The sequence below is a fragment of the Balaenoptera physalus genome (assembly GCF_965194825.1).
Source record: "Balaenoptera physalus genome assembly, chromosome: 1".
Taxonomy (NCBI): domain Eukaryota; kingdom Metazoa; phylum Chordata; class Mammalia; order Artiodactyla; family Balaenopteridae; genus Balaenoptera; species Balaenoptera physalus.
The window spans coordinates 59,256,357-59,276,558 of NC_138882.1; the positions used below are offsets into that span (position 1 = coordinate 59,256,357).

The window sequence follows — 20,202 nt, forward strand, 5'->3', positions numbered from 1 at the left end:
AACCCAAAAATGTGGCGTTGCCATTTTGGGACTGGGTAGTAGGCAGATGCTGGAAGGGGCCAGAGGAGAGTCTTAGTGAAAGCCTGCAGGGCCTTAGATTATTAGCAGAATCTTTAAGGCTGTCTAGGAGGCTATTAGTGGGAATTTACAGGGAAGAGAGGAAAATGTTATTAGAAGCTGGAGAAAAGGGGCCCTTGTTATGTGATGGTGGTAAGTTTGGCCACACTTTTGTCTAAGTAATGAACTCAGTGATCCTGCTAAGGACTTTTCCAATGTTCAACTGCCACCTGGATTCTCCTACTAAAATATGAGAGGAGAGAGATGAGCTGAAAAGGAACAGTTCAGTTTTCAAATAAAATTTAAAAGAAATATAAAGGATTCAGTACTTGCTAGGTTTGAAAATAAAATTAGTTCTCACTTCTAGCCTTTCTAGATGGCAAAAAATTCTCAAACTAAGAAATGGCTTCAGACCAGAGCCTCCCATCAAGCCTCTTAGATAGCCTCAACCACCAGAGGGCAGACAACAGAAGCAAGAAAAACTACAATCCTGCAGACTGTGGACCAAAAACCACAGTTACAGAAACATAGAGAAGATGAAAAGACAGAGGGCTATGTACCAGATGAAGGAACAAGAAAAAACCCCAGAAAAACAACTAAATGAAGTGGAGATAGGCAACCTTCCAGAGAAAGAATTCAGAATAATGATAGTGAAGATGATCCAGGACCTCGGAATAAGAATGGAGGCAAAGATTGAGAAGATGCAAGAAATGATTAACAAAGACCTAGAAGAATTAAAGAACAAACAAACAGAGATGACCAATACAATAACTGAAATGAAAACTACACTAGAAGGAATCAATAGCAGAATAACTGAGGCAGAAGAACGGATAAGTGACCTGGAAGACAGAATGGTGGAATTCACTGCTGCGGAACAGACTAAAGAAAAAAGAATGAAAAGAAATGAAGACGGCCTAAGAGACCTCTGGGACAACATTAAACGCAACAACATTTGCATTATAGGGGTCCCAGAAGGAGAAGAGAGAGAGAAAGGACCAGAGAAAATATTTGAAGAGATTATAGTCGAAAACTTCCCTAACATGGGAAAGGAAATAGCCACCCAAGTCCAGGAAGCGCAGAGAGTCCCATACAGAATAAACCCAAGGAGAAACACGCCGAGACACATAGTAATCAAAGTGGCAAAAATTAAAGACAAAGAAAAATTATTGAAAGCAGCAAGGGAAAAACGACAAATAACATACAAGGGAACTCCCATAAGGTTAACAGCTGATTTCTCAGCAGAAACTCTGCAAGCCAGAAGGGAGTGGCATGATATACTTAAAGTGATGAAAGGGAAGAACCTACAACCAAGATTACTCTACCCGGCAAGGATCTCATTCAGATTCAATGGAGAAATCAAAAGCTTTACAGACAAGCAAAAGCTAAGAGAATTCAGCACCACCAAACCAGCTCTACAACAAATGCTAAAGGAACTTCTCTAAGTGGGAAACACAAGAGAAGAAAAGGACCTACAAAAACAAACCCAAAACAATTAAGAAAATGGTCATAGGAACATACATATCGATAATTACCTTAAACGTGAATGGATTAAACGCCCCAACCAAAAGACATAGACTGGCTGAATGGATACAAAAACAAGACCCATATATATGCTGTCTACAAGAGACCCACTTTAGACCTAGGGACACATACAGACTGAAAGTGAGGGGATGGAAAAAGATATTCCATGCAAATGGAAATCAGAAGAAAGCTGGAGTAGCTATACTCATATCAGATAAAATAGACTTTAAAATAAAGAATGTTACAAGAGACAAGGAAGGACACTACATAATGATCCAGGGATCAATCCAAGAAGAAGATATAACAATTATAAATATATATGCACCCAACATAGGAGCACCTCAATACATAAGGCAACTGCTAACAGCTATAAAAGAGGAAATCGACAGTAACACAATAATAGTGGGGGACTTTAACACTTCACTTACACCAATGGACAGATCATCCAAAATGAAAATAAATAAGGAAACAGAAGCTTTAAATGACACAATAGACCAGATAGATTTAATTGATATATATAGGACATTCCATCCAAAAACAGCAGATTACACGTTCTTCTCAAGTGCGCACGGAACATTCTCCAGGATAGATCACATCTTGGGTCACAAATCAAGCCTCAGTAAATTTAAGAAAATTGAAATCATACCAAGCATCTTTTCTGACCACAACGCTATGAGATTAGAAATGAATTACAGGGAAAAAAACGTAAAAAAGACAAACACATGGAGGCTAAACAATACGTTACTAAATAACCAAGAGATCACTGAAGAAATCAAAGAGGAAATAAAAAAATACCTAGAGACAAATGACAATGAAAACACGACGACCCAAAACCTATGGGATGCAGCAAAAGCGGTTCTAAGAGGGAAGTTTATAGCTATATAAGCCTACCTAAAGAAACAAGAAAAATCTCAAGTAAACAATCTAACCTTACACCTAAAGAAACTAGAGAAAGAAGAACAAACAAAACCCAAAGTTAGCAGAAGGAAAGAAATCATAAAGATCAGAGCAGAAATAAATGAAATAGAAACAAAGAAAACAATAGCAAAGATCAATAAAACTAAAAGTTGGTTCTTTGAGAAGATAAACAAAATTGATAAGCCATTAGCCAGACTCATCAAGAAAAAGAGGGAGAGGACTCAAATCAATAAAATCAGAAATGAAAACGGAGAAGTTACAACAGACACCGCAGAAATACAAAACATCCTAAGAGACTACTATAAGCAACTTTATGCCAATAAAATGGACAACCTGGAAGAAATGGACAAATTCTTAGAAAGGTATAACCTTCCAAGACTGAATCAGGAAGAAACAGAAAATATGAACAGACCAATCACAAGTAATGAAATTGAAACTGTGATTAAAAATCTTCCAACAAACAAAAGTCCAGGACCAGATGGCTTCACAGGTGAATTCTATCAAACATTTAGAGAAGAGCTAACACCCATCCTTCTCAAACTCTTCCAAAAAATTGCAGAGGAAGGAACACTCCCCAACTCATTCTATGAGGCCACCATCACCCTGATACCAAAACCAGACAAAGACACTACAAAAAAAGAAAATTACAGACCAATATCACTGATGAATATAGATGCAAAAATCCTCAACAAAATACTAGCAAACAGAATCCAACAACACATTAAAAGGATCATACACCACGATCAAGTGGGATTTATCCCAGGGATGCAAGGATTCTTCAATATACGCAAATCAATCAATGTGATACACCATATTAACAAATTGAAGAATAAAAACCATATAAAAAAAAAAAAAAAAAAAAGAAATGGCTTCAGAGAAAAGATAAAATCTCAGGCAGGATTGTGAGGTCATTTTTTTAAGACCTCAGAGATATCCAGGTGGTATGTCATGGAAACTTTCAGACTCAGAAAGGCTTTTCTCAGCCTCAGACTTGAGGTGGGCTTTCTCAGTGCAGCTGGGAAGGTGGCCTCTAGCTGTTCTAGGCAGTCATCACCACAACTAAACTCAAATGGAAAGAGAACAGCTTTCTCCCAATAATGGTATATGTATCAAGGCATCATCTGATTGGTCTTGTCTGAGTCCCATGCTCTGAACCAATCACAGTGTTAGAGGGATGGGGAACTATGACTAATCAACCTGTCATGTGCCTGTCTCAGGCAGTATAGTATATCATCAAAAGATGGAGTCTGGGGGAAACACACTGGAAAGCCTCTCACCTCTCAACATTCAAAGCCACCAAAGTCTATTCAACTGTCTCTACCAAAAATGGTGAAATATACATTTATTATTGCTTTCGTTTTTACTCCATGGGAAATACTGTTATGTAGAAAAATGTGATCATCTCTGTGTATTTTAGTTATGTGCTATCTGTAGCTCTCAGAACTATATGTAATCTAGAGCCGACTCTATGAATTTTGTTCAAGTTTTCTTGAGGTATGAGTATTTTTCCAAAAGCCATGGAGAATCTGACTTTTGAAATGTAAAACTGCATGAGTCTTACCTGGAGGGTCTAGGTGACCCACGTGAGCCTGAGAGGACAGCATTGGGATAGGAACCAGATAGAACTGGAAGGACATGGCTCAGAGTGACCTGAGGCATTGCAGTGGAGGAGAGAAATCAAGGTGACAAGCAATGTAGATAAGGTTAAGATGAAAATGGGAGAAAGGGTAGTGAACTTGGTAACCAGAAGAGTTCAGTAAGTGCAGGATGGGAATGAGTAAGGAATGAGTCTCTCAGGAGACAGCCTGAGAATAAGACAAATTTTTTTTTCAACATGGTCCTTGGGATTTATGGTAGGGATGGACCCAGTGGCTTAAAAGAAACATACCAGATGACAGCAACAAAATGCTGTCAAGCATCTACTTTAGGGGAATGGCGTGTGAGTGCCAGTGGTGGTTGCTGCAGTCAGAGGGAGACATAGAGCTGTTGACTGATACTACTTAGTCTCAAGTAGGAATTGAGACTTCTGTTTGTTCACGTTTCCTTGATATAGTGATGGAGAAGATCGACGATAGAGTTAGTAATCTTACTGCTGTGGTATTATCCTTGGTGCCCAAGGGAAGAGGATTTGATTAGTGTGGCACAGGGATGAGAGGGTAGAATTTCATTGTCACAAAATAGCTTTCTTGAAAGTAAACTACAAATTAATAACTTGTTCATTTGTTTAAATTTATGCTGTATTTGTTTTTAATGATTAGATTTGAGGTAAAAATATCACATGTTAGGCATCACAGAATTTGGGATGCATTTGTCCTGTGAAGAATGGGTGATATTGTTTCTTCAAGGACCAAAAGCCAATGACAAATAGGAGTTAAGGAGGAAAAGGCGAAACTCCACTGAAAAGAGAGATGGAAAAAAGAGAAAACAGAAAAGGATGAATGAAAAGGTCAGAGGGGAGACAAATCAGTGTTGAAAAGGGTTAGGGTTGAAGAAAGAAAGACAGTATATATTAAAAAACCGTATAGGAGGAGGTTCCATCTACATGGTCCATGACCATTTCAGCCATTACATCAGGCAGAGAAAATCAGTTAAAACAGTTGTAAATATAGACACAGCTTAAGCATTAAGAAATGCAAACTTCCCTGGAACTGGGATCACTTAGCTTCTTCTGGATTGGGGGTGGGGATAATGTGTGTAACCAATCAGAATGAAAGTAAGTTGGCAAGAAACCAATAGGAATTAGGCGTGGAAACGGCTTTCACGTGAAATCAGTTGGCAGTACCGTCTGTGGCAAACAGACACAGAGCTGAGCATTTTTTGTGATTTTCGCGTGCCTTCATCTTGATTTCAACTCTGAACCTGCTTAGCTTTGGCAGAAGGTATTGCTGGTCTTAATAGTTTAGAGAACTTGATTTGAGTAATGATGAGTGGGCTGTGAAGGTGCCAAGGATGTGAAGTGCTACTTGAGGGACAGGTTTGAAGATACGACGCTTTGAATCCCATCTCTGGCCCACCCTCTACTTCACACCAGAATCACTGTGGCTTGCAGACCAAACAAATGCAAATAAATATCCAGAGATGAGCTCCACATATTATTGGGGATACTTCAGGAGCCTCCAGGAATTTTAGGTTAAGTCTAGCTGCAAGGAAAAGAAAAAGAGAATGAGCCCTTCTCAGGACCCCACATAGATTTGTGCAAGCCATGCCCTACAAAAAGGTGGCAGCTGAGGTGGGGTGGGTATTGGGGCTGAAGTCCAGCCTGTTATTCATGTGCCAAGCCATGTGCCCTGTTGTTAGCAAGGGAGACTTTTTCTAATTCACTCAAAGCTACCATATGAGCAGACCTCAACTTTCGTCTCTTCCTTTGTTTTGAGGTTATTCACATCCTTCCCCATCCCCGACCTTAACTGGTGTGACTCAGCTTTGACCTTGTTCTCATTTGCCATTTTGGATTTGGAGGGGCCTGAGAGAGGAAAAAAGGGACAAGGGATTGCAGTAGTAAAAGAAAATTCTAGAATAATTTGTACCCGTGGAGAAAGAGTTCCCCCTCAAAGAGTTCAGTTCATCAAATATTTATGGAGAGCCTACTGTGTGCCACATACTGTGTGCACAGCCTTAAGGAAAATCAATAGTCAGCCCTGACCCTCAAGAAACTCACTGTCCAATGGGGAAGGCAAACATTACCATATCGTACAATAAATGGTACGTGCGAAAATCAATACAATCCCTCTCCCATACACACGGAGCAGTATGAGGAAGAAACACTAACACTGCTGTTAATGTTCTTAGAGCGAAGGTAGAACAGGCAGTATTAACAAGTACCTTGTGGCAAGAAGACATGTGCTCAGATCTGAGTATGGTATAATCTTAGGTAGAAAGAATGTGGATGGATTGGGTCCTGGCAAGTCTCATTTTCTTTTTTGTGTATCATAACGGATTAGTCTGTACTAGTGAAAGTGTCAACAGTAACTCTCATCCAGGTTCATCAGTTGGGACTGAAAAAGCAATGGCAAAAGCAAACGTGTCCTTTTGGGTGCAAAAAGAAGGTAACCAGCCTGATTTACTCTGTGGACGGTCAGCTGACTACATGCCAACAAAGGGGCATTTCCCAATTCTTGTATGTTCCACTGTTGTTTTGGGAGGTAGGTGGTCGTTTTTATACCTCATCTCTCCTCTGCCCTCTGAACCTTTCTTACTGCAGAATGTAATCACAACTATAACAAAAGAAGGGGACCAGTGAAATTATAAGATGTTAGTGAATGCTATTAATCTTGTTTCATTTATTTGTAAGTATCACCTTTACTGTGCTCCTTCATTCAGTGACATTTGCTGGGCACAGCAGTGTGGAGAATAAGATAGTCCTTAAGCTCAAGGAGACCTCTCGTGGGGGAGACAGGCAGACAGGTAGTTACAATGCAGTGTTGTTAGTGTAACTATAAAGGTATGGTCCAGAATCTCTGGGAACAAGGGAGAGGGAGAGCCTTACACTGCTTGGCTGCCTGATTCCCTGCCAGGTCTAACGTGAGCAAAATATCTGGGCTGAGGGGACGGCAAATGGGGCAAATAGAACTCAGATATATGGTTTACAATTTGCTTAGTTAACATCATCAATTTTGTCCATTCTAGTATCGCTTTTATGTGATTTTTCTTTAGGGAGGTTGCACCACCCACCCCACCCCCTAGTGGGGAATTAGGAAAAGCTTCACCTGTAAGGTCTCTTAAACAATGATTAAGAATTCAATAGGTATGGTGAATGATACTCATGCGGATAAAATAACGTATTAAAAAACACAGATGCGTTATTCCATAATTCAATGCTGGCGGTTAGAGAAAATTTTCTAGTCCCCTTAAAAATTTTTTTATTTGGGAAAAATGTCAGCTGCTTTAAAATCCTTTCTGGAACTAGGAAGACTATAAAGAAACAAACAACGAAGCACACACGCATGAAGAACTTCAATTTTACTCATTTGAGGGAATGAAATTGCTTTCTCTGGGGTCTTTAAAACACTCATTAGTGACCTTGGTCCCTTTTGGTACTAGGAGGTGCTGTTGACCATGAATTTTGCTAGCTTTGGATCCTTTATGATTACCTAGAGACGAGTGCTCCAGTAGTAAAGGGCATTGCAGAAATAGCTTGAGAAACATTTCTTTGGCTAGCCTTATGCATAAGAACTATTCAAAAAATATTTACTGATTTGTCATGACCTCTGGCTGGAAGGAAGGAAATGCAGACTCTGAGATGTCAATGAGTCTTGCCTTAGGCATAAATTAATTGGATTGTAGTCGATATATTGCCTCAGGAGGTAATGAGCTGAATAATCTTAGAGTAGGGAGTTTTAAGGCAAGAAAATGCATATAAATAGGATAGCTAGTGTCTTTTGACACTTGCTGGTGAAGGCAGTTTTCCCTATGGTTAGATCTCAGTTAAAAGTATTTCTGGCTTTTAAGAAAACTATAGAATATATGTTACTGTAGCTTAGGAGGAGTAATGATTAATATAAGGCATACTTTGTAGATATGAAATTTGGTTTTTCATAATTTCTCATCATCAGATCCATAGGCAAGATACCCATACAGTGATCCTAACGTGCCACTGGGTGGGCAAATGGGAGGTTGTTGTAACTTCAGTATTTTCCAAACTCACCTATGAGTGATGCCTCATTATGTGTGTCTTATACTAAGAGACAGCATTTCTAACAGCTGTCAGTTATTTATTCATGATGATATGACATTCAGAGGAAGTTTAAAATCAAATACCTAGAGAGAGGTAATATTAAATTGTTTTTAAACCATACCTTATGTCTAAATAACACATACATGTCTTTTTTTTTTTTTTTAGGACTTCTGAGGGCATTTTTAAAGAATTCTGAAGTCATTGTCTTGACGATTCTTTCTCTTGTTGGATTTTTGATAGGACAACTGGCCTACAATTTTGTTGAGGTGACGTACATACGAAAAATTAGAGGATAGATTAAAGAACAAAGACCAAAAACAAGGTCAACTCCCATCCCCATCCCTGAATGAGTGGAATTATTTTTTTTTTATGTGAGGAGCTACTGAGAAAAATTTATCTGGTGTTAAATTTTTGAAAATGAAAAACCATCCAAGAAAGGAAACAAATTAGAGAGGCTTAAAATAAAGCAGTAATTTGGAAGTGAGTAAAATGTGATTGCATTATTGGGTTCTTCGTCACCTGCCTTTGGTCCTTACTCTTGTTTCCTTCCCCTGTACATACGCTGGACTCTCCCCTGCTATTGTCTTCAGCACCCTCGGAGACTCTAGTTACAAAAGGCAGCAGTTACTGTCATGATGAAGCAAGGTTACTATTTTCTAACTGCCAGATTAAATGCAAAGCGTGTATCATATGAAACATAATATAGATCCAAGAAAAACTTCATTAATTTAATTTATTGACATGATTTCAAATGTATAGCTGTGTGATCAACAACAGTTTGTCTCCACTCATTCTTTTATTTAAAAAAAAATGGAGACAATGCTTGTACCTATTTAGGGTTGTAAAAGCCTTCTTGTTATTCTTCTGAAACACCACACAACTAACATCTTTTGAGTGTTAACTATGTGCCAGACTCCCTTTTAAGTTCTTTGTTTTTTTTTTTAATAAATGTATTAACTTATTATTAACTCTTGAGTTAATTCATTCATCCTCACAGCAACCCAATGGAATTAGGTACTCTGTTCTCATTTTACTGATGAGGAAACTGAGGCACAGAGATGTTAAGCAGTGAAGATTAAACTATTAATTGGGCCAAAGACTTTTGAGGAGGGAATATTTACAGCACTTCAGTCGTTGTTGTTAGTGTTTTCCATTCATCTGTGTATAACCTTCATGATTTATGTCCTATATACACGATCTGTACTATTATCTAGGTATTATTTTTCTCTACTTGACTCACTGAAAGATTTTAAAATCCTAAGCAAATATCTGTGAAATCCCAAGTATCCATGCAAAGTTCTTTCTTTCCTCTTATGCAAATTAAAATAATTATCTAACAGTCAAATAAAAAATACCTATCTGTGAACCACCTAAAATCCCCTCAGGGATCACCGATGGTGAAGTACGACTTTTGAAAATACTGATTACTTACCACAAGCAATGTTTGTGTAGCCTAAACTCACACACGCTTCTGGTGAATAGAGGACTATGCATTTAACTCATGTGGATGGTTAGTTAGATGGAGAAATCTACCACAAGACCCCCAGGACTGGCCTTATAGATAATTTCTCATTAGTTGCAAATTGGAATGTTATAAAATTTATATTGATTGACAGAGCATCAACTTAATTTCTAATACTTCAGAATGGTAGCAAACTAACTTCTTGTTTGCCTTTGTTACTTTAGATGCACCAAGTCGTCTACCCTCTTCTAAGAACACCAAGTTTTTCACTTTATTGTTATTTTTCACCTTTAATTATATTTATGGCTGCTTTGGATGTGGACTTCTATATACTCAAGAATGTGTTTTGGCAGGTAAGAACGCATTTTAAGACAAATTATGGTCCATTCTTGCTTATTCATGTTGACAGAGAATCTGTCTCTCTAGAAAGAAGATTAATAATTCATAAATCTCACATTTTTAGTTGTTTTATCCTGTTCGTTCTGCAGAACCACTAATTAAAGAAGTTGAGGGGAGGGAGAAAGAATGAATATTTGCTGAGTGACCACTGGGACTAGGCACTGAGTTATTATCTCCATTTCACATATAAGCAGAGTGTAGTTCAGAGGTCACAAGACTGATAAACGGCAGAACCTGGATCCTAATCCCACCTCTGACTTCATCTCAGCTGTCCATCTGTAGATTTGTCCGTTTTCACTGCTCTGGTTGTTTTATTTATGCATTCTCTCTCTCTTTCTTTTCTTAATCATGCTTGCCAGATTATTTTATGTTTCTTTTCAAAATATTTTATTTTCTTTGATTTTATTCTGTACTTTTTCTAACATCTTGAGCTAGGTATTAGTTGATTGACTTTTAGCTTTTTTATTTTTGCATTTTGTACATTTAAGGTTTTAAGTTTTCCTCTAACAACTCTTTTAGATTCACCTCAAATGTTTAGATTTAAGTGTTTTCATTTTTATCCCTCCTACCTAAATTTTATTATACTTTTTTCTTTGACCTGTTAATTATTTAAAAGTCGTTTTTAAATGTCCAAATACAGCTTTTAAATTATCATTTCTCTTGTCACATTGTGATCAGAGAATGTGCTTTGTATATCAACTCTTTGATTTTTGTGGAAGTATTGTTATTTTCCTAATTTTTTCCTCATTATTTAGTTACCCTTTTGTCCCAAATAATGCCTTTGCCTTAAGTCAGTTTCATCTGGTATTATTATAGTTATACTAGCTTTCTTTTGGTTAGTATTTGCCTGCTAAAAATTTTCCATTCTTTTACTTTCAAGATTTTGATGCCCTTATACTTAGATGTCTTTTTGATAATGTACAGTTGGATTTTGTTATTTTATCCAGGTTGAGAATCTCTGCTGGGCTTTTTTTGGATTTTGGGGGTAATATTTGTTGTGATTAAAAATAGATTTAGAAGGGAAGAAGATTTTAGCAGATTTGAAACACCAAGGAAGATATGTAGATGTCTTGGAAAGATGCTCAACATCTTAAATGTTATTAGGGAAATATAAATTAAAACCATACTGAGATACCACTGACATTCCTATTAGAATGGCAACAGCAGCAAAAATAACAAACCTGATTAATACCAAGTGGTGGTAAGAATGCAGAGAACCTAGAACTCTCATACATTGCTGGTGAGATTGCACAATGGTACAGTCACTTTGGGAAACAGTCTGGGAGTTTCTTATATAGTTAAATATACACTTGCCTTATGACCCAGCAATTCCACTCTTATGTATTTATCCAAGAGAAATGAAAACTTAATTTACACTAAAACCTCTGTGTGAATCTTTATGGCAGCTTTATTCATAATCTCAAAAGTCTGGGGAATTTCCTGGTGGTCCAGTGGTTAGGGCTCCGTGCTTCCACTGCAGAAGGCGTGGATTTGATCCCTGGTCAGGAAACTAAGATCCTGCAAGCTGTGCAGTGCAGCCAAAAAAGAAAAAAGAAAAAAAAAAAATCTCAAAAGCCTGGAAACAGCTCAAATGTTATTCAGCCAGTGATGAATAAAGAAATTGTGGCACATCTTACAATGGAATCCTATTGATAGGCACAATATGGAAGAATTTCAAATGCATTATGCTAAGAGAAAGCAACCAGACTCGAAAGGGTACATATTGTATAATTCCATTCATCCATTCGTAGACCTTCCTTCTAGCAAAGGCAAAGCTATAGCTTTGGAAAACAGATCATTGGTTGCCAGAGAGTGGGAATGAGGGAAGAAATTGACTACAAAGGGACAGCATGAAAAAATTTTTTGGGGTGATGGATCTGCTTTGTGTTTTCATTGTGGTCATGTTTACATGACTGTATGCATTTGTCAAAACTCATATAACTATACATCAGAAGAGTGAATTTTACTGTATGTAAATTAAAGATAAATTTAAAAAAATCAATTGATTCAGTTTTCTTTATCCTTTTTGTTCCTTCTGCTTGTTTAAAAGTTTTGCATTCTGTTGCTGTTTTTAAGGCAGGCATTGCTGATTGCCTATTCCTTTCTTTCTCACTAACAGAGTGACTTACTGTATTTTGTATAGAATGGTAGTGGGCCTAGTGTAAAATAGTGCTACATTTCCCAGCATCCCTGACAGATGTGGTAGTGTTAGAAAACCGTTGGGCAATGAAATGTATACAAAAGTTTGCTGACCATGGCTTCTTCCAGAAAGCACTTAATAAGGGAGCCAAATCAGCTGGCATGTGCTTTTTGCCCACTGTTTTACCTTTTTTTCTGCCTGGAGCCCTGCAGATCATCACTTCAGAAACACCAGGAAATGTTTTACACAGAAGCAAGAAAAATTTGCATTCCATTTTAGAACATTTTGATGTGGAGAACTATTAAGCTGGAAGAGCAACAAGAAAGATGGGTGAATTGGTCTTTTCATAGTCAGGTAGAATTTCATTTGTTTGGAAGGGATGGTTTCTTTGAGGCAGGTAAACTAGAATACCTTTTACATTTATCTTCCCGAGTAATTGTATAAAATATATAACGAGATCTGATTCTTACAAGAGTAAATGCAGTCATACCATGTTTAGGTGTTAAATCTAATACTGTGTTATGAATTTGTTTCACAGGTTGTGTTAACCGGATTAATTAGCTTCTCTATGGCATTCATCGTAATTGGATATGTGGTTCTGAAATTCAATAAAGATTCATGGGATTTGCAATCTTGCCTCTTCTTTAGCATGACCCTTGGCATTACAGATCCTGTTCATTCTGTGAATTCACTGAAAACTATTGGTATGTCAGATTTATTTCTCTCTCTTATTTTGAAGATATGAGGATAAATTATTTCCTTTTGATAATATTTTTCTTGCATGAATTGTGCATCCAGCAGAGTAGATATTTGTGCTTTTTTTCCTTGGAGATGAGCATTGATTGAAGTATGCAAAGTGAATAAGGCAACCTGGGATCTGGGATAAATAATCTCAAATAATTTTTTTCAAGAGAAAATGTTATCTTTCTAGAAGGTGATAAAAGTAAGCATTCTACTCCATTCCACTGAGTTTTAAGCCACAAGGTAGGGACTCGGCTCTACCTCTAATGGCACTTTTCCGAGGCCTAGGTACCTCTTGTTAGAACTGCCTTTATTTTGGAGCAGCTAACCTTGGGCATGTGGGAGAGGGAGTTGTAGTTTATTTAAAAGAAATGGGGTGAAAGTATATAGTCTGGCAAATATGATATTCAATAAAAGCTTATTCCCAAGAGGGTTAGGGGTTCTCACTACTTCCCATCTTATTTGGTAAAAGGTAATTGCACTCTGAAATATCCTGTTTTTTAACATAGCAGTAATTTCACTGTGAAATATCCTGTTTTATTAACACAGCAGTAAAAACATAAAATGGTTAGATGCTATGATTTCTGTTTTTGACTCAGAAATATTTAACCAATTTTAAGGTTTCAGTTATATTTAGTGGAAAAATGTTGCCTTACAACTGGGGTGGGACAACCCACCAGACAGGTGATAGTCCCATTTTTACACCCATTTATACTTACAGTTGAGAAAACATAAGAGGTATTGACACTTTTGCTGGTGATATTCTAAATGGTGCCAGATATTTCTCAGAGAGTCTGATCCTGTCCTCTTTCTCTCTTTTTTTCCCCATAGGTACAGTTTTTTCTATCTTTTCTTCATCTCTTTTTCTCTTTCAGCCATTTGTATTTGCCACTTGTTTTATTCCCTTCATTATCTTCCTGCTCCCTTTTCTGCAATCTCTTGAGTGTAAGAGGCTCTAATAAACTATAAACTTTAGTTATTGCAGTTTCCATATTCAAAATTTTTTTTCAGAAAAGGAGTAGAAGTCTTCTATCTCTTTAAAAGAAAACTAGTAAAGGTATTTGACTTAGCTGATATTTTCTTTATGTCAATAATACTAAGGTCGTGCATGGTTCTGGATTCAGTGACATCCTTACCTAGTGACATCTTTACCTAGTGACATCTTTACCTTTGTGTGAATTAGATAAAAAATGATCCTTTCTAATTGTCCTAATACATTACTTTTTTAAGGAAAAATATTTTTTGCCATATGCCTAAAATTACCATAATCATATACAAAACTGCAGTTCCTACAGTGTGACTGGTGTTTCATTTGATGTGGCACCCTTGTGCACTACAAAACCTGCACAAGCTAAGTCTGAGGTGGCCTGACCCACTGAAAAAAGTAGTGGATGTTCACATGCAAGTTAAAAGGAACTTGTCTATTCATTACCTATTTTAAAAGAATGCACAGGGCTCAAACAATTTTTACTTTAAAACAAATCTGGAGTGGGCGCTTGTAAAGGAATAAAATACAAAGTTTTAGTATGACCTCAATTAAGTAAAAGGAATTATATGCCTTGAAAAAGACTTCAACATTCAAATGGTTTTATCTGGGTCGTGGAATTACAGATGATTTTTGTTTCATTCTTTCCTTTTACAAATTTTACAGTGAATTAGTGAATATAAGTTAGTTCACATTAAGCCAATAAAAAATGTGGGGAGTAATTCTTGTGGTGTTTTACTATTAAAAATAACTATACATCAAATTCAAAACTTCATGCAACAAACATTAGGCTTTACTTGCTCCTGGTTGACTCACTGAATCTGAGGGAAGAATTAAAGCGTTTCTTGACCAGCTAAGTCAGATGTGCTAATAATAATCTTCAAACCTGTGTAACCAGTATTTTGTGTCTTCTGTCATAGTCAAAGTTAGTAACAAGTAGTAATATAAGATGATTATAACTTACCTTGCCTTTTATTTTCAGTTCTCTTGGGTATATGTCTAGGAGTAGAATTACTAGCTCATATTTTGTACTTATTTCTAAAATGTGATTCTTTTGGAGTCTAACGATTCATATTTATTCAAGCTAAATGTAGTGACCTGAGAAGTGTTTTGTCTCATTGCGAAGCTCTATCATACTTTGAGGCAATGGACACTTCAAGAAGTGCTATTGCCATGTTCCTTTGCCATTGGAGATATAGAAGGCATAATGGAAAAATTAAAAAATGATCGTGATTGTCATATGGACCCATCCCATTATGACCTCCTTTTTTTCTAGCATATTCCTTCTCTTCTATTTTTATGTTTCCTGTGAAAGAGCATCATTTTCATGCATTATATTAAATTATATTTTATATTTCCTTTTCCAGGCATTTCTAAAATGTATACTGATATCATTAGAGGAGAATCAATGATTATCTGTGGCTTCACATCCATTTTTTTTGGAGTTTTTCGGAGCAACATACTTAACATTTCCAATTTTAGGGGTAAGAGCATTATTTTCTCTGTATATTTTCTAAAATCATTCTTATATGGTACATTTCAATTCATACTGAAATTAAAATATATTCAAGATGTCTTAACTTTACTGCTTTCCCTATACTTTACTCATGGACCAATTAAAATAGTATATCAGGTAACAAGAAAATAATTACCATCTATGTGTTTTCTCAGAGATTATGGGGGAAAAATTGTTAAAGAAATGATTTCATCTCCCCCAGTATGCATGCACACACACACACACAATTGTGTCATCTAGCTTAGATTTACTCCTTTCCTAGACCAATATGGATCTCAATGAGTGCATGTTAAGAACTGGCTTGGTCCTGGATTTGAGTCTGAGGGTGAAAGCAGAATGGTTCAAGCAGTTCTGGAGAGTCAGGTCCTAGAAGTGATAATAGTCAGACTCATGTGGTTAAAGTTTGCTGGGATATGGACTAGGTTGATATCCTGGGTTTCCAGATGTGGTACTAAGGAGAGAAGAAAGGAGGGAAAATCACAGCATGAAGAGGGAAAATGTGTCTTCCTGATACATTTATGAAATACTAGTAGGAGGAGAGAGGTGCTACAAGGAGAAAGAAATTTTGGTAATAGAGGTTTGCAGTGCTTCTCAGTGGGGGAGCTAAAGGCATTTGGGGTGGAACAATCTTTGTTATTTAGGACTACCCTCAGCTTTGTCTGGTATCTGCTCACTGATTGCCACTATTGCCCCCAGTTACTGTGACAATGAAAAAATTTCCTTCTCCATTTCCCAAATATCCCCTGGGATGGAGGCAGGAGTCACAAATAGACTGCAGGTTGGTGGGGATCCTGGACATGGTGTGCTTGACCCTGCCACAGTTTGTAAAAAAAAATTGAATTTGAATGTCTTTTGGTTGATCATTCACTGTCCAGCTTGTCATAGCTTTTTCACATTTATGCTCCTTGCCTGACTCCTGAGGGCATTTGAGTCTGCTGTCCCCAGGTAAGCAAACCTCAAGCTGTAGACTGTAAGGGAAATATATCCCCAGAAAGCCTCTTTTGCCAGGCTTCCATGGGAAACTCCCATCTGCTGACGAACAAGGTCCCCACTCAAAATCTCAAGAGCAAACCAAAGTGCATAGACCCAAATGCCATTAATGAAAGAAAAAATATTATAGCTCAACTTTTTTTTTTTCTTATTTTCTTTTTCTAGTGTTACATGTAATCATGGGCCTCAGCTTGGACATTTTGGGAAGCATAATATGTGGATATTGGTGTGCAAGGATCATTCAGTTTATATTGACTGACCTGTTTAGCAATACACTGACCAATATCGTTCTTTGTATCTCAATGGTGTACTTGACTTTCTACATTGGTAAGGAAGAAACAGATATAAAAAATGCCATCCTTAAAGTGAACTTTATGCATTTAAAGTTTTTCTTCTTCTTGAATCCAGTTGCTTCTTCCCAACCGCTTTCCCCTTGATGTGGCTTCTCTGTGTGTCTTGTCATATTATCTTGCTGCCACCTCTAGCTCTTTCCTGGTCTCTCTTAACATCCCCTCAATTTCAACTCCATGTCCCTTCCCTTTGCATTCCTCCTCCATGTGGTAACTCTCTTACTCTTTTTTAACTCCACCCTTTGATCTTACGTTTATTCACTGGCAGTCCCCTGGAAGAGGAATCAGACCTGAGCTGATTTCTGCTTTGACCCTTAGCAACCCATCTCTAAAATGAGAAAGTGGGAGTGGGAGACATGCTCCTGAGGTCTTTTTCCAGCTCAACAGTACCCATTCAATGGGTACCAAACTGAGGGGACTGTAGAAATGGCAGCCCTTACCTGGTACTAGGAGGTAGGAAAGGAGACAGAGAAATCAGGTATGTCTACATCTGGAAGAGAAGCAGGAGAGTGGAATGATCGCAGGAGTCAGAGTGCCTAGCACTGGTAGACCTTTAACAATGATTTCCTAGTTTAGTCCGGTGAGATTGGGAGCTAAAGTTTTTACCCCACTGACTGGGGTAACCAGTCCCCCAAAACCGTAGTAACCATGGTAAAAATATGGCCCAATTCTGCTTCTGCTCTTACCTCACACAGTGGAGCAACTTCCATCCATGAAAGCCCTCAGGCATCAAGAGGTTAATTACTCCTCTTTTCACCTCCAGTGACCAAACAGAACTGCTTCCTCTACAGATAAATTGCTACCTATTGTTGCTCACTACCCCAAATCAGTAAAATACAGAAAACATTCACTGAAGAGTCATTTCTTTCAACTTTCTTCATTTTTTCCCTCCCTTATGTACCTATTAGGAATGCCTTAAGTGTCCGAAGAAAAAAAATTAATTTAATATTTCCTTTTTTTCCCCATTAGATCCTAAGTTCCTTGAGGTGGAGGCTCTTATTCATCTGTATATTTATTCTGTTTTCTGTGTCCACCCAGCCAAGCCCAATGCTTGCCATATGCCCAACAGTAATTTAACACATGTTGGTTGAATAAACTGTTAGTCCTTAGAGAGCTCTGAAGTTAGGCAGAGCTAACTTGAAATCCAATCTTTATAATTTATTAGCTCGGTAACCTTGGAATATTACTTAACCTCTCTAAGCTTTAGTTAGTTTCCTCATCTCTAAAAGTGATATAACCTAATTTAGAGGGGCGTTACAGGCACTAGTAAGGTAACTTGTGTTGGGTGACTCCCTCATGCTGGTATCCTGGAGGAAGCTCTTGCTGGCTCATGAGAGCTGATGGTCCACATCTCTTCCCAGCGCTCTATTCAAGTGACATAATGTTGGTAGCTTGAAATTGGCCATAGTGGGACCATGGAAATTGGCAGACACTACCAACTGGGGCTTTTTTTTTTTTTTTTTTACCCCCCAGATTGCCACTTTTAAACATTTACCAGCATACCACTGGGCTCAAGGTAGGGCAGCCAATAAATGTTGATTCCTTTCCCCTTTCCTCCTAATTCATGGAGGTGCTCCCAGTCAGTGCTTGAGAGGTCTGGAATAGATCCTCCCTCGCAGCTCTCAGAAGGAATCACTGCTGCAAAGCCTTGGTCTTGGAAATCTAGCCTCCAGACTATGAGACAATAAATTCCTCTTGTTTATGACACTTAGTTTGTGGCCCTCTGTTACAACAGCCCCAGGAAATGAATACCCCTCCCTCATCCATTACACTTTCCTCTGCTTCAGGAATTAAAAACAATTTCGGGCAGTTCTTTCCTCTTATACTTAATCAGATCCTGACAACAAAAGTCAGCAATAGACAGTTATAAGGAGAAGTTCCATTGCCAGAAAGCTAAACATAGGTAAAATTTTCATTTACACATTCTCTAATGTTACATTTCTGTCATGTTATCTAATTTTATTTTTTTCCTTCATTAATGGACACACTGTTAACTGGCTTAAATCCAGAGAGTGTCTGATTGAGGTTAGAGAGTCACCTCTTTGAGCACATTTTTGTCGCTATTGTATTAAATTCACAATACTTGGGCTTTTAGAAATCACTTGTATCAACACATTCATTCTTTTTCATAAAATAAAATAGTCAAGATATTGCACAGACATTGCCACACAGAAAAAAGACATATTGAAGCATTGTTGGTTGACAGGTAGTACAGCTAGAAATATTAATATATCAGCCCATGGAAGAAAATGTGAATTTAGTGTATAAAAGGCAGTGTATAATTCATGAAAGATGGTGGGTTATATAAAAGTCTAGCCCAGAGGTACAGCAAGAGAGGTGGTGGGAGAGGTCTGTCCTAGCAGAAGGAATATTTTATCCAGTGACATTGGTCAGAATTTCTGGTGAATGGAGATAATAAAAAGTAGACAGGTTTTAGTCAGTTTTATTGTTTTAAAACTCTCTACAAACAATGCATTCCTTTCTTACCCGTGCCAGGGCTGATTGCTCTCACTCTTTTTTGTTATGTCATTGGTCTAGGCCAGAAATGTCAAAGGACTTCAGTCATCACCCTAATATTTTCTAGTTAGGAAATGTCCATTCCTGAATCCTGTTGTTTTTTGGAGACAAAATCCCTTTGATTCTCCCAGTAGGAGGACCTTCACTTTTTCTCAGCCAGAGAAGGAAAGAGAGAGACAGAGTTTGATGGAGAGAGCCACTTTCCTGTGGCATCAGTTTTCTGTGATGGTTTCTTTCCATTGAATCAGAAAAATTTTACAACTCTATTTTTAACTACTTGGGTTTATGCTGATGAAAATTACTTCCTTTATTACATGTTCTATGACCTTTTTCCCCCTTCTTGAACATTTAAAGCACCATTTAATGTAATAGCGTTTGTAATTTTTAAAAGACTTTGTTTTTCTAATTATAAAAGTAATACATGTTCATGTAGAGTTTTGGAAAAATTCTGAAAAGTCAAAGAAGAAATCACCTATAAACCTATGTCATAAATTTAACCACTGATACATTTTGTTAAATGTACTCAATCTTTAAAAAATACATATAAATGTACATACATGTATTAATGTATGCATTCACACCATATGTTCTTGTAACATTGGGATTATACTAAATAATATCAGTTTAAAAATAAAGTTATTTAGTGGTTTCCTCATAGCAAATGTTGTCTCTAAGTAGTGACTGTTACTAAAAAAGACTATAAGCTTTAAAATCCCATACTACGAGTCATAGGGAATTGGAAATAAGACTTTAAGAAACAGTTTCCCTATTATCACAGTTCCCAGTACCACTGGTTTTATTGTCATTTGTTATTTATATTAAATTCAGTTAAATAAGTAGGTTAAAAGAAATCTAAAGTGGATTTAAGTGATTAGATAACCAAAAGAATAATAAAATCCTCTTCAAATGAATAAACAGTATAAATTTACTAA

The 20,202-nt window shown here is 37.2% G+C and overlaps 1 protein-coding gene and 1 pseudogene across 2 annotated transcripts in view; one reads left to right on the forward strand and one right to left on the reverse strand.

Annotated features, from left to right (window-relative positions):
- LOC309648644 (ankyrin repeat domain-containing protein 45-like) overlaps window positions 1-20,202 on the forward strand; it is a 156,619-nt gene that overhangs the window by 57,940 nt on the left and 78,477 nt on the right. The window contains exons 7-12 of the mRNA XM_082437503.1: window positions 6,438-6,638; window positions 8,336-8,436; window positions 9,857-9,985; window positions 12,710-12,875; window positions 15,265-15,381; window positions 16,569-16,730. Of these exons, the coding sequence (XP_082293629.1) occupies window positions 6,438-6,638; window positions 8,336-8,436; window positions 9,857-9,985; window positions 12,710-12,875; window positions 15,265-15,381; window positions 16,569-16,730 (876 nt within the window). The remainder of the gene's footprint in view (window positions 1-6,437; window positions 6,639-8,335; window positions 8,437-9,856; window positions 9,986-12,709; window positions 12,876-15,264; window positions 15,382-16,568; window positions 16,731-20,202) is intronic.
- The window catches only part of LOC309649456 (large ribosomal subunit protein eL32-like), a 216,587-nt pseudogene that overhangs the window by 10,504 nt on the left and 185,881 nt on the right, over window positions 1-20,202 (reverse strand). The gene's annotated exons all lie outside the window — the stretch shown is intronic.